The following is a 13,865-nucleotide window of genomic DNA, read 5'->3' as shown; positions in this document are numbered from 1 at the left end:
AAAACCATGCTGCTTAGCACAGGAAATTATTATTGCCATTGTTGTTTTGTTCATTATGTAAGCCAACAAGCTGCCAGTGATTTAATTCTCTAATGTTAAGCACTCAGTATGTAGGCACACAGCCTTCCAAAGGGATGCCTTCCACGTTTCAGTAATTCACAAATGGCAGTTGGCTTGCCTAAACTTATCCTTTACATTTAGGAAGCTGTGGGTTCCTGTCTGCCCAGGGGATTTTTATTACTTGTTTATGCAAACAGCAGATTGCATAAGAGCCTTGCTGGCTTTTTTTTTTTTTTTAAACGATTTCGTAGCTTCCTGGTAACCATTCAGTCATCTATTTCAACACCCTGACATGACATAAAGGCGGGAGCTGAACCTCACGTTCGCCACTCAGACACACACCTCTTTCCTTGGGCATTCGCTAGGTGAGGCGCTCCCTAGGACTGACTCGCTCCACTCATGAACCTGCACCAGCAGCAGAATCATTTTCTGGAAATAGACAAGAAGAACTGCTGTGTGTTCCGGGATGACTTCATTGCCAATGTGCTGCCGCCAGTGCTGGGGCTGGAGTTTGTGTTCGGGCTCCTGGGCAATGGTCTTGCCCTGTGGATTTTCTGCTTCCACCTCAAGTCCTGGAAATCCAGCCGGATTTTCCTGTTCAACTTGGCCGTGGCCGACTTTCTCCTGATCATCTGCCTGCCATTCTTGACGGACAACTACGTGAGGAAGTGGGACTGGAAGTTTGGGGACATCCCTTGCAGGCTGATGCTCTTTATGCTGGCCATGAACCGCCAGGGCAGCATCATCTTCCTCACCGTGGTGGCTGTGGACAGGTATTTCCGGGTGGTCCATCCCCACCACGCTCTGAACAAGATCTCCAATCGGACGGCGGCCATCATCTCCTGCCTCTTGTGGGGTGTCACCATCGGCCTGACGGGTCACCTCCTGCACAAAAAGATGTTGATCAGGAATCGAGATGCGAATTTGTGCAGCAGCTTTAGCATCTGCCATACCTTCAGGTGGCACGATGCCATGTTCCTGCTGGAGTTCATCCTGCCCCTGGGCATCATCCTGTTCTGCTCGGCCAGGATCATCTGCAGCCTGCGCCAGCGACAAATGGACAGACACGCCAAGATCAAGAGGGCCATCAGCTTCATCACGGTGGTGGCCATTGTCTTCATCATCTGCTTCCTGCCCAGCGTGGCTGTGCGCATACGCATTTTCTGGCTCCTGCACACCACGGGTACGAAGAACTGTGATGTCTATCGCTCGGTTGACCTGGCGTTTTTCATCACCCTCAGCTTCACCTACATGAACAGCATGCTGGACCCTTTGGTATACTACTTCTCCAGCCCATCTTTTCCCAACTTCTTCTCCGCCCTGATCAACCGCTGCCTGCGGAAGAAGACACCACAAGGGCCAGATAATAACCAGAGCACAAGCATGGAGCTCACGGGGGATCTGAGTACAACCAGGAGTGTTCCAGACACTTTAGTGGCCAACCCCAGTGAGCCGTGGAACCCATCTCATCCAGCCCCAGCTTCTCGCTAAATAATCGAGCCAAGAAGAGAGATTGTTACCAAGAACCAAGGTCTCTGGAGAAACGGTTCGGCTGGGTGCACAGAGTACCATCGTTAGTCCCGGCCTGTGGTTTCCTGGAACTTCCAGATTCAGAGAATCAGACTTAGAGAAGTGGTGTGGCAGAGTGGGCGGCCTGGTTGCAGAAAGTCAGCAGAGGAATCTTGGGGGGAACAGAGACTAAAGCCTCTGAAACTCCTGCTCAATCTCTGACACTCACAGGATCGAAGACGGCAAAACTGTCCTCACCTTCTGCTGAGTAGAGTTGGAGCCGCAGAGACGCCCATCAGCACCTGTGATTCACTGACCTCTTTTCCTCCCTTGCCTGAGATGTGGATGGTTCTCAGCTCCTGGGGAGGGAGTGGGTATCCAGCCTGTTGGTGGACTCCAGCTGAGACAAGGAGAGCTAAGTGACTGGAGGGAAGTTATTGTCCCGGAAGGGAGGCCAGGCGTCATTAACACTTGCCAGTAGGTCACTTACATTCCATGGATTCATCTCTCAGCCAAGCTTCAGCAGAAAAGCACTAGGCAAAGAGACTCACAGCTTTGGTTAATATCTGAGTTTCCAGTAGTGGGAAGAGGGGGATTAGCCAGGGAGGGACGGAGCAAAACAGTCTTACTAAGAAAAAGGAAAGGCGTGTGTGCTACGACCTTCAGCTAATGCATTCCTTTCTTGTTGACACTAATTTGAAGGCTGAGCAGTTAGAGACTTTGGAGAAGATAGCTGCTTCCCACCTCTGTTTGCTTTTGTCATTAAAAGGGAGGTGCTGTCCAGCAATCCGAGGGAGAAGGTGCCTCCTGGTTCGTTTGCTCGTGTTTCTATCCTTATGGGAAATCTACCATGTCAATAAACTTGGATGTGAGACACACTGTCTGGTGTTGCGTGTGTCCGGATGATGGTTCACAGAAACGGACTTCTTACTTAAGCGGAGACTTTTATGGGCTGTCAACTGTGTCCTAGTAGAAAAATACTGAATACTGTAAAGTAAGAAAAGAATGTGGACGCTGAACCGCACCCAGAGACAGTTAAGTGAAAATTACACCTGCATTAGGACAAGGACGAGAAAGGGCTGGGAATAAATAAAAAACCATTTAATTGGGAAGGGAGGTGCAGGCAGGGTTGCAAGAGCACTGCACGTTTTATTTAGAGTTTGGTGAATATTGATGTTACTATTTGTGTATTAAAAAAAGGAATCGGGGACTCCTGGGTGGCTCAGCTGGTTAACCGTCTGACTTGGTTTCTGCTCTGGTCACCATTTCACAGTTCGAGATAGAGCCCCGCGTCAGCTCTGTGCTGACTCAGAGCCTGCTTGGGATTTTCTGTCTCTCCCTCTGTCTCTGCCCCTCCCCTGCTCTCACGTACTCTCTCTCTCTCTCTCTCTCTCTCTCAAAATAAATAAATAAACTTTAAAATAAATAAATAATAAAGCATCGTGGTTAAACAAAATGATGTGTTGGAAAAAAAAAAAAAAAAGGAATGGGGACAGACTGGGGTGCTTGCATAGGAAGGGGAAGAAAGAATTTCCTATGGAATTATTTTAGTTCCCGGTTCTGGATGGAAAGGAGACGTACTGGTTTGAGTCTGTGATCCGTCCAAGTTTCTGTTACGCTTTCATTCCCAGCTTGTCCCTCCTTGATGCTTTGGCAAGATGAGGCTTGCTTTGACATCCTGACTCAGAAACAGATAAGAAAGGTAGATACTCAGACTCCTAGCCATAGTTGAATGGCAGTAAATGAATAGACATAGACGTTCTCATGGTGAAGTGTTTTGAGAGCACTTTGCTTGCCCGGTTCTCCAGTCCATTCCTAGAAGTAGAAAGTTAAAGCAGAAATCACCTTCTTAAAGAAGAAGTGTTGGCAGACATGAGCTCAGAGGGAAGGAGTAGTTCCCCGGCCTCAAACGCATGAGTCAGCAGGGAGCCCGGCTGTGAAACTCTGACCTGTTTAGAATTAATTCACATTCGTTTCATTTGTTCATGAGTTCCATCAGCTTTTTGTTTTTTTTTTTTTTTTTAAATAGGCTCCACGCCCAGTGTGGGGCTTGAACTCACGACCCTGAGATTAAGAGCTGCCTGCTTTACTGCCTGAGCCAGCCAGGCACCCCTCCATCAGCTTTCAGGTATCAGCACCAACTATGTGCCCAATGCTGTGCTGGGTGGTTGGTGGAAATAGTACAAGGGACAAGGTACCCAAGACCTTGTTCTTACAGGACTCACCTTCGGGGTGGGGAGACAACAGAAAAGTAAAACAGTGACTGGAAAAGGAATTGGGGACAGCTGGGAGTATTATGAAGACAGCAAAGCAGGGTGACGGGCTTAAAAGGGAGGGGTCTGGGATGACCAGGAAGGTCTCTATGAAGAAGTGACCTTGACCTGAGCCATAAATGACAAGGCAGAGCAGAAATCTTCAAAATGTGCAAAACTCTGGGGGAAGGACATTCTAGCCAGTGGTGACGATGACGGTAACCACAAAGGCCCCGAGGTGAGACTCAGTTGGTGTGTGTGACTGTACTTGCGTCCTGGGGCCACCATAGCAAAGTACCAATCTGGGAGTTTAAAACAACAAAAATGTGGGGTGCCTGGGTGGCTCAGCTGGTTAAGTGTCCAACTCTTGGTTTTGGCTCAGGTCATGATCTCAAGGTTCATGAGTTCGAGCCCTGTGTCAGGATCTCTGCTGTCAGTGCAGAGCCCACTTTGCATCCTCTGTCCCCTTCTCTCTCTGCCCCTCCCCTGCTCACACATGTGCTCTCTCTCTCTCTCTCTCTCTCTCTCAAAAAAGAAATAAACATTAAAAAAAAATAGTCAGACGCTTAACCTACTGAGCCACCAAGCCATCCCTAGAACTGAACTTTTGATGAAATTCTTTGACGGTTGAGGCTGGGCTGTTTGTATTACCGGCTAAGCTCCTGAGAAGGAAATTCCTTTTTTTTTCTTCATTGTAGTGGGATGATGCCTTATTATAATTGTGTAACTCAGGGGCCTCATAAATGCAAGTAACTGAATCACACTTCAAATTAGCTTAAGTAACAAATGAAAAATAAAAAGAGAGGAAAGATACTAGCATATCTCACAGAAACTAAGAGTTAAACCAGGGTTGGGCAGCTCCAGGAGACCAGCTCACAGCCCTTCGCCCCAACTCTTAACCATGAACTTGACTCAACCCCTCCATACCCCTGTCTCTCCAGTCAGATTCTCACATGAGAGAATTTGACTGGTCCCAAGCCATTCTCTATAAAAGAGTCATGAAAACAAGTCACAGAGCAGCTGTGCAAAGGGTATTTTATTTTACCTATTTTTTAAAGTTTACTTATTTATTTTGAGAGAGAGCGAGAGAGCAAGAGTGAGCATGAGCAGAGGAGGGGCAGAGAGAGAGAATCCCAAGCAGGCTCTGTCAGTGCAGAGCCTGATGTGGGGCTCGAACTCACAAACCGTGAGATCATGACTTGAGCTGAAATCAGGAGTTGGTCGCTTAACCTACTGAGCCACCCAGGCACTCCCACAGAGGGTATTTTAAAATTACTGTTTGGGTAAAGACATGCTCTCTGCCGGGTGTTCCTCATATAACATTCCAGATCACCTTCCATGTCACTCATACATAGCACATTTGGACTTTAGGTAGATCTCAATTCTCTTGCTGCCCAAATGTCTGCCATGTTTTAAGATGGTGGTCCCAGAGAATGGAGAAGCAATCAGTCAACCTTTGGAAGCAACACAATTCACACACCCATCTCCATTCAGATGGGGACCTCCAGATGTGAGTTCTAGAGCCCCTCAGAAGGCCTTCCTGGAGAATTAAATTCTTCATTATTTTATGTATTGCTTCATAAACTCGGGGCTTAGAAATACTCTTTGGCCAGGGAACACCTGGCCATGACGCTGCGTTCACGAGGTTCTGTGTCTTCTGCGGCAATGTTGTCATTCTCCTGGAGCTCAAATTTAAGATTTGGCCACCTTGACTCTTCAGAGAGAAGGGGTTTGCGTGTGGCATCACAAACGTCAGGGCTGACCTATCGTCCACAATCCCACGGCCCAGGCAAATGAAAAGCAAGCACTTCTAGGCTTTTGGCAAATATTGATAAACTCAGTGTTCGGGCCGCACCCACAGAGGGATTTACGGCCATCAACAGGAATCGGGGTACATGACTTTCGAAAATGAGAGAAAATGAATCGACCCACTGATGTCATCAGGTTGAAAAACTGGGTTTCTCTCCAGCAGGCTTACAAAATATCCTTTCTCTTGATTATGATAGTTCAGTAGGAAAATGGTATTAATGATATGCTGCTTCTTCTTTTTTTTTTTAAAGTTAAAAGTAATCTCCACACCCAGGGAACCTGGGTGGCTCAGTCGATTAAGCACCTGACTCTTGATTTCAGCTCAGGTCATGATCTCCCCGTTTGTGAGTTTGAGCCCCACATCAGGCTCTTTGCTGTCAGCACAGAGCCTGCTTCAGATACTCTCTCTCCCTCTCTCTCCGCCTCCCCCACTCGCAGGCACTCTCTGTCTCTCAAAAATAAATTAAAACATTAAAAAGAGAAGAGTCTAAAAAAATATATAACCTCTACATCTAACATGAGGCTCGAACTCACAACCCTGAAATCAAGAGTCTCATGGTCTGCTGACTGAGCCAGCCAGGCACCCCTGCTTTTGGTTTTCATAAATATGCAACATGAGACAGAGACAGACTCACAATCAGAGACACTATTTTCTTCATCATCATCATCATCATTTAATGTCTACCAAGTATCATAGCTAAGATTTGCTCTCTGCTGCCTGTCAGACACTGAGCTAAGTGTTTTATATCGGCGATCTCACCTTATCCTCTCAATAACTTCATAGGGGAGGGGCTATTTCCATTTCACAGATAAGAGAAATGAGGCCCAGAGAGTTTGAGTAATTAGTTTTCCTGAGGCCAACAACTGATGAAAAAGGGAGGGACCAGGGGAACAAAGGCAAGCAGTCTGACTCCGGAGTCTTTGCCTTGAAAGTTCTGAAAAAAATGCAAAGTGAGAGATGAGCGACCTCAATGAAAAAGGTAGGCGAATACTTTGATCCATTTGGGCTCAATGTTCTCCGCACTTTCCAGGCTGCCCAACAATTTAGGCCCCCAGGCACCTCGGAAGCTAACTGGTGATGGACCTCTTTCGTCTTTCTTTGTAAGAGTGAAAAACAGGAGACAACCGTGTCCACTGGTAACAAAATAGATACATAGTGACACAGGCTCCCAATGGAACACTATATAGCAGTGAAAAAGGAACCAAAGCTAATTGTGTCAATAGGACCAAATCTTGAGCATGGTATCTAGAGCAAAAAGCAAGTTGTCAAAAGATATATTCCATATGATAACATTTATGTAAATGTTTAAAACATGCTAAACAATATAACATGGCTTTCGGAAGCCTCACTACATAATAAAACAAAAATTCCAGCTGAGAAGGAAGCACAGCAACCACAGGATAGAGATCGCTTTGCGGAGGGAGGCAGATGGCATGGAAGGGAGGCCTCAGCTATATCTGTAACGCTTTACTTCGTTTTCTTTTTTAAAGTAGACTTTATGCCCAGTGCGGGACTTGAACTCATGACCCTGAGACCAAGACCTGAGCTGAGATCAAGAGTCAGACACCTAACAGACCGGTGCCACCCAGGTGCCCTGCTTTTACTTCATTTTAAAAGAAAGATCCGCAGGGGCGCCTGGGTGACCGAGTCAGTTAAGCATCCAACTTCGGCTCAGGTCATGATCTCGCAGGTCATGAGATTGAGCCCCGGGTCAGGCTCTGGGCTGACAGCATGGAGCCTGCTTAGGATTCTCTGTCTCCCTCTCTCTCTGCCCCTCCCCTGCTTGTGTGCACTCTTCTCTCTCTCTCTCTTTCTCTCTCTCAAAAAGAAATACATAAACTTAAAAGATCTGAGGCGCCTGGGTGGTTCAGTTTGTTAAGCATCTAACTCTTGATCTCAGCTCAGGTCATGATCTTGAGGTTCTTGGTTGGACCCCTGCATCGGGCTCTGTGCTGATGGAGCAGAGCCTGCTTGGGATTCTGTCTCTCCTTCTCTCTGCCCCTCCCCTGCTTGTGCTCTCTCTCTCTCTCAAAATAAATTAAAAAAAAAAAAAAAAAAGGATCTGCAAATGTCCCTCAGTGAGTAAATGGTTAAACAAAGTGTGGAATTTACATCCATGCCGTGGAATGTTACTTAGCAATTAAAAGAACAGACTATTGGTGCATCAATTTGGACGGCTCTCAAGGACATTACACTGAGGAGGAAAAAAAAGGGCCAATCTTAAAAAGTTGCATACTGTACAATTCATTTCTGCGACCTTCTTGAAATGATAATATTATAAAGAAGAATGTAGATCAGTGGTTGCAAGGAGTTAGGGAAGGGGGGGGACAGGCATGGTATATAGCATGAGGATGTTTGTTTAGGGTGAGAAACATTGTTTGTTTGGTTTTTTTTTTTTAAGTTTACCTATTTTGAGAGACAGAGAGCATGGGGGAAGGAGAGAGAGAGAGAATCCCAAGCAATCCTGATGCGGGGCTAGATCTCACAAATGGTGAGATCACGACCTGAGCCAAAATCAAGAGTAGGATGCTTAAGTGACTAAGCCACCCAGGTGCCCCGAGTGAGGACCATTTGTATCTTGAATGTGATGGTGGATATACAGAGTTTATGTATATAATGAAATGTCGTAGAATTATAACAAAGACGTAAAAGAAGAAGCGGAGGGAAAGGGAGGAAGGAAGGGAAAGGAAAGGAGGAAGAAAAAGAAAGAATATGTGGAAAAATTGGTGAAATCCGAATGATGTCTGTAGACTAGTTAATTCTACTGGGCAAATATCAATTTTCTGATGTTGATAATCTAGTACAGTTATGGAAGGTGCCATCGTTGAGGGAAGCTGAGTGATGGGAGGGTGGGACCTCATTGTACTATTTTTGTAAATTTGTGGGTCTATAATTCAAAAAAAATGTTAAAAAAAAGGTTCTGAAGTAACTATAACCAACTGTTAACATTTGTTAAATCTCAGCAGTAGGAATCTGAGTGTTTTATGAATTTTTATTCTTTATGAGCATTTAGGGTGTATGTACACCCCCTCCCCCCCCACACACACATGCGTGTTCATGGGTTACCTGGAAGGACTTTGGGGCTGACATTACCACCCATTCTGTTGATGAGGCCTCATTTGTCTGATTCAGCTTAACCTCCACTTTCTTTTTCCTTCCCGCCACCCAAATGCCAACAGATGCCCTTTATATATTTTTTTAACTTTATTTTTTATTTTTTAAAATTTTACATCCAAATTAGTTAGTATATAGTGAAGCAATGATTTCAATAGGTTCCTTAATGCCTCTTACCCATTTAGCCCATCCCGCCTCCCACAACCCCTCCAGCCACCCTCAGTTTGTTTTCCATATTTATGAGTCTCTTTTGTTTTGTCCCCTTCCCTGTTTTTATATTATTTTTGTTTTCCTTCCCTTATGTTCATCTGTTTTGTCTCTTAAAGTCCTCATATGAGTGAAGTCATATGATTTTTGTCTTTCTCTGACTAATTTCACTTAGCATAATACCCTCCAGTTCCATCCACATAGTTGTAAATGGCAAGATTTCATTCTTTTGATTGCCGAGTAATACTCCATTGTATATATATACCACATTTTCTTTATCCATTCATCTATCGATGGATTTGGGCTCTTTCCCTACTTTGGCTATTGTTGATAGTGCTGCTATCAACATGGGGGTACATGTGTTCCTTCAAAACAGCACACCTGTATCCCTTGGATAAATGCCTAGTAGTGCAATTGCTGGGTCATAGGGTAGTTCTATTTTTAGTTTTTTAAGGAACCTCCATACTGTTTTCCAGAGTGGCTGCACCAGCTTGCATTCCCACCAACAATGCAAAAGAGATCCTCTTTCTCCGCATCCTCACCAACTTCTGTTGTTGCCTGAGTTAATGTTAAGCCATTCTGACTGATGTGAGGTGGTATCTCATTGTGGTTTTAATTTGTATTTTCTTGACGATGATTGATTTTGAGGATTTTTTCATGTGTCTGTTGGCCATCTGGATGTCTTCTTTGGAGAAGTGTCTATTCATGTCTTTTGCCCAATTCTTCACTGGATTATGTTTTTTGGGTGTTGAGTTTGATAAGTTCTTTGTAGATTTTGGATACTAACCCTTTATCTGATATGTCATTCTCAAGTATCTTCTCCCATTCTGTCGGTTGCCTTTTAGTTTTGCTGATTGTTTCCTTTGCTGTGCAGAAGCTTTTTATTTTGATGAGGTCCCAGTAGTTCATTTTTGCTTTTGTTTCCCTTGCCTCCAGAGACGTGTTGAGTAGGAAACAGATAAAAGGTAACTACAAATAAGCATGTTTATAAAAAACTAAGATTAAAAACTCTCACAAAATGACCATGGAAAACTTCATGCTGAGTGAAAGAGGCCAGACACAAAAGGCCACACATTGTATGATCCCACTGATATTGAATTGTCCAGAACAGGTAAATCCAGAGAGACAGAAGGTCAATTAGTAGCTGCCAGGGGCTGGGGAGGGAGAATAGGGAGCGACTGCTAATGGGTATGGGGTCTCCTTTTGGGGTGATAAATATAGAAGTGGTGGTTGTACAATACTGTGAATGTATGAGGCGCCTGGGTGGCTCAGTCAGTTAAGCATCTGACTTTTGATTTTGGCCCAGGTCATGATCTCACAGTTCGTGGGTTCAAGACCCTCATCGGGTTCTCCACGGTCATCGAAGAACCTGCTTCGGATCCTCTCTGTCCCTCCCCCACTTACTCTCTCTCTCAAAAATAAATAAGCATTGAAAAAATAATAATAACAGTGTTATTATTGCCACTAAATTGTTCACTTTAAAATGGTTCATTTTATGTTATGTGAATTTCACTTGATTAAAACAAAAACTACTTGTGAGCAGAATCTGTAGAGTAACTGACCCTGTCTCCAGATCATCCTCCCTCCCATCCCACACTCTTCCTCTGTCCCCAGTCCTGTCCCGCATCAGGCAAGTTCTCTCTTCCCCAGGGCCGGTGAAGGTAGAGTTCGGGTGGGATTTTAACTATCGGCCAGTGTCTCCTGTGGTTGCTGGTAACCCCTCGATTAATTGGGTAATTCTCATGTAAACGTTTTCCTTACTCCTTGGAGCCAGACATGGAGCCAGTGTCTGTTTGACTGAATTCCTTTGTTGAAGTCCTAACCCCCAGGACTTTAGACTGGAACTGTATTTGGAGAGAGGTTCTTCAAAGAGGTAATTAAGTTAAAATGAGGTCATTAGGATGGCCCGAATCCAACAGAGCTGGTGTCCTTATAAGAAGAGGAGGTTAGAGGGCACCCGGAAGGGTCAGCTGGTTAATGGTCTGACTCTTGATTTCAGCTCAAGTAATGATCTCACAGTTCGTGAGATCGAGCCCCGCGTCAGGCTCTGTGCTGACAGCACAGAGCCTGCTTGGGATTCTCTCTCTCTCTCTCTCTCTCTCAAACATAAATAAACCTTTTAAAAAAAGAAGAGGAGGAGGTTAGGACACAGACACACACAGAGGGAAGTCTATGTGAAGACACAGGGAGAAGATGGCTGTTGTCAAACCAAGAAGAGAGGCCCCAGAAGAAATGACCCCACGGACTCGGTGACCTTAGACTTCCGGCCTCCAGAACTGTGAGAAATAAATTCCTGCTGTTTAAGCCCCCAGTCTGTGGACCTTTGTCATGGTGATCCTAGCCAATTGACAGGGTCTGATCATTCTTCTTATGTGCCTCCGTCAGCCACTGGTTCCAGGGCTCAGCTGGAACGCCCTATCTGTTTATTTGAAACCACTTATCACCTATAAATGTGAAGAGAATTTGACACAAGGCCTGCTGTGCTACACAGCAGAGAAATTCAACTTCAGAAAAAGCAGAATAACACTAAGGACAGGTGGACTTTTCATAGGCAAACATTGCCCAACTGCTTCTTCTCTCTCTTCATCTACCTTTTGTGCAACGATGGAAACCCATCTCAGAATGTATTAAAGTGCATATTTTTAAAAAAATGGAATGAGGGATAAAAATTACTTAGCTCTCTAGAGTTCCTGTAGAGGCTGACATTTCACTCATGATTTTATTTTTATTTATTTATTTTTTTAGGTTTATTTACTTCTGAGAGAGAACAAGAGGGGAAGGGGTGGGGGGGGGGGGGACAGAGGACCCAAAGTGGGCTCTGCACTGACAGCAGAGAGCCTGATACAGGATTCGAACCCACAAACTGTGTCACTCATGATTTTAAAAAAATGTATCTTGGGGGCGCCTGGCTGCTCAGTCGGTAAATATGTGACTCTTGATCATGCATGGGGTCATGAGTTCAAACTCCACAGTGGGAGTAGAGCTTATATTAAAAGAAAAAAATATATGGGCCACCTAGCTGGCTCAGTCAGTAAGTCACACAACTCTTGATCTCTGGATTGTAAGTTTGAATCCTACATTGGATGTAGAGATCACTGAAAAACAAAATCTCTCCTGTATGTAAACTAACTGAAATTTAAATAAAAATTTGAAAACACTTAAAAAAATAAAATCTTAAAGAAACCCATATATATCTATATCTATTTAAACACGTTTTATTTATTTATTTTGAGAGAGAGAGAGAGAGAGCGCATAACCGGGGGGGGGGGGGAGGGTGGACAGAGAGAGAGAGAGAGAGAGAGAGAGAATCCCAGGCAGGCTCTGAGCTGTCACTGCAGAGCCCCACACAAAGGCTGAACTCACAAACTGTGAGATCATGATCTGAGCTGAGTTGGTTAAGCATCCTACTCTTGATTTCGGCTCAGGTCATGATCCCAGGGCTCTCAGAAGACAGCCCCGAGTCAGGCTCTGTGCTGATGGCATGGAACCTGCTTGGGATTCTCAATCTCTCCCTCTCTCTCTGCCCCTCCCCTGCTTGTGCAGGCACGCGCTCTCTCGCGCTCTCTCTCTCTCAAAATAAATAAACTTAAAAAAAAAAAAAAAAGCAAAACGGGCTCCTGGGCAGCTCGATCAGCTAAGCATCTGACTCTTGATTTTAGCTCAAGTCATGATCTCACAGTTGTGAGATCGAGCCCTGCATCTGGCTCTGCGTTGACAGCGCGGAGACTGCCTTGGGATCCTCTATCCTCCTCTCTCTCTGCCCCTCCCTGACTTTCTCCCTCTCTCTCTCAAAATAAATAAATAAACATGAAAAAAAAAACCTACTAAAATTATTATAGTCAACCCAGGAAAAAAGTCTTCCTCAATATTCTTATCTACTATTATTATTTCTAATAAAGAATATTCACAGTGGGGCGCCTGGGGGGCGCCGTCGGCTGAGCGCCCGACTTCAGCCGGGTCACGATCTCGCGGTCCGTGAGTTCGAGCCCCGCGTCGGGCTCTGGGCTGATGGCTCGGAGCCTGGAGCCTGTTTCCGATTCTGTGTCTCCCTCTCTCTCTGCCCCTCCCCCGTTCATGCTCTGTCTCTCTCGGTCCCCAAAATCAATAAAAAACGTTGAAAAAAAAAAAAAAAAAAGAACATTCACAGAAAGCTCCCAGTAGTAATTTTTTCTAAAACAAAAATTGCAATGTATCTCTTGTCCTACTTCAGAAACTTCAGTTATCAACGGAATAAAACTCAGCATGGATGGCATTTCCCTGCCAGGCTACCTGGAACCAGCCTGGTATGGGGAAGTGAAAGAGAATGGCCTTTGGAATCAGATGTTCCTGGGGCAAAATTTCAGCTTTACCACCCACCACTCAAGAGGCCTAGGATCTTTCCAGCTTTTGATGCTCCTGATTTATTTTCTTACTGAGATACAGTTCACATACTGTAAAATTCATCCTGTTTTCTTTAAGCCTACTTACTTGGTTGGCTATCTCGTGCCAGGTACTTTTTTACATTCAACGCGGGCCTAGAAGGGCTGAGAGGGTCAGGACAGGCAGGGCGCACAAATTTCAATTTACATCAATGCCCGTCCTTGTCTTTCCCGGTGAGGGTTCAGCCACCGCTTTCCTGCACCTTCTCAACAGCCCAGTGGTCCGTCCTTTATCACTGATAGAAATAAAGATGGGATCGAGGAGAACCAACCAACCGGCAGAGGAGAGCCTGAGAGAGACAGTCTTGCTGATTCTGGCAGCCATAGGCAAGTCCCCGGCGTGTGGCCAGGTGTCCTTGGTCCGGGCTGGCTTCCAGACATCAGCTGGGTTCCCAGCCACCTGAGCCATTTTTCAAGAAACCAGTATGCAATTCCCAAGGGCCCCGGCGTCAAGTTCTCAACCTCATTCCAGCCCAGGACGCCTAGCGAATACAT

At 45.2% G+C, this 13,865-nt stretch overlaps 1 protein-coding gene across 1 annotated transcript; it reads left to right on the top strand.

Moving 5' to 3' along the window:
* Window positions 1-336: 336 nt before the first annotated feature.
* On the top strand, window positions 337-2,443 carry LOC131489422 (hydroxycarboxylic acid receptor 2). Its single transcript, XM_058691368.1, has one exon. It carries the CDS (start codon window positions 460-462, stop codon window positions 1,549-1,551), a length of 1,092 nt encoding a protein of 363 aa, XP_058547351.1. The 5' UTR covers window positions 337-459; the 3' UTR covers window positions 1,552-2,443.
* The last annotated feature ends 11,422 nt before the right edge of the window (window positions 2,444-13,865 follow it).

This window comes from Neofelis nebulosa, chromosome 11 (assembly GCF_028018385.1).
Source record: "Neofelis nebulosa isolate mNeoNeb1 chromosome 11, mNeoNeb1.pri, whole genome shotgun sequence".
Taxonomy (NCBI): Eukaryota; Metazoa; Chordata; class Mammalia; order Carnivora; family Felidae; genus Neofelis; species Neofelis nebulosa.
This window is presented reverse-complemented; position numbering and strand designations above follow the sequence as displayed.

Bases quoted from the DNA above. Each gene is read 5' to 3' on its own strand.
- LOC131489422 (XM_058691368.1), top strand. From the start codon at position 460: ATGAACCTGCACCAGCAGCAGAATCATTTTCTGGAAATAGACAAGAAG.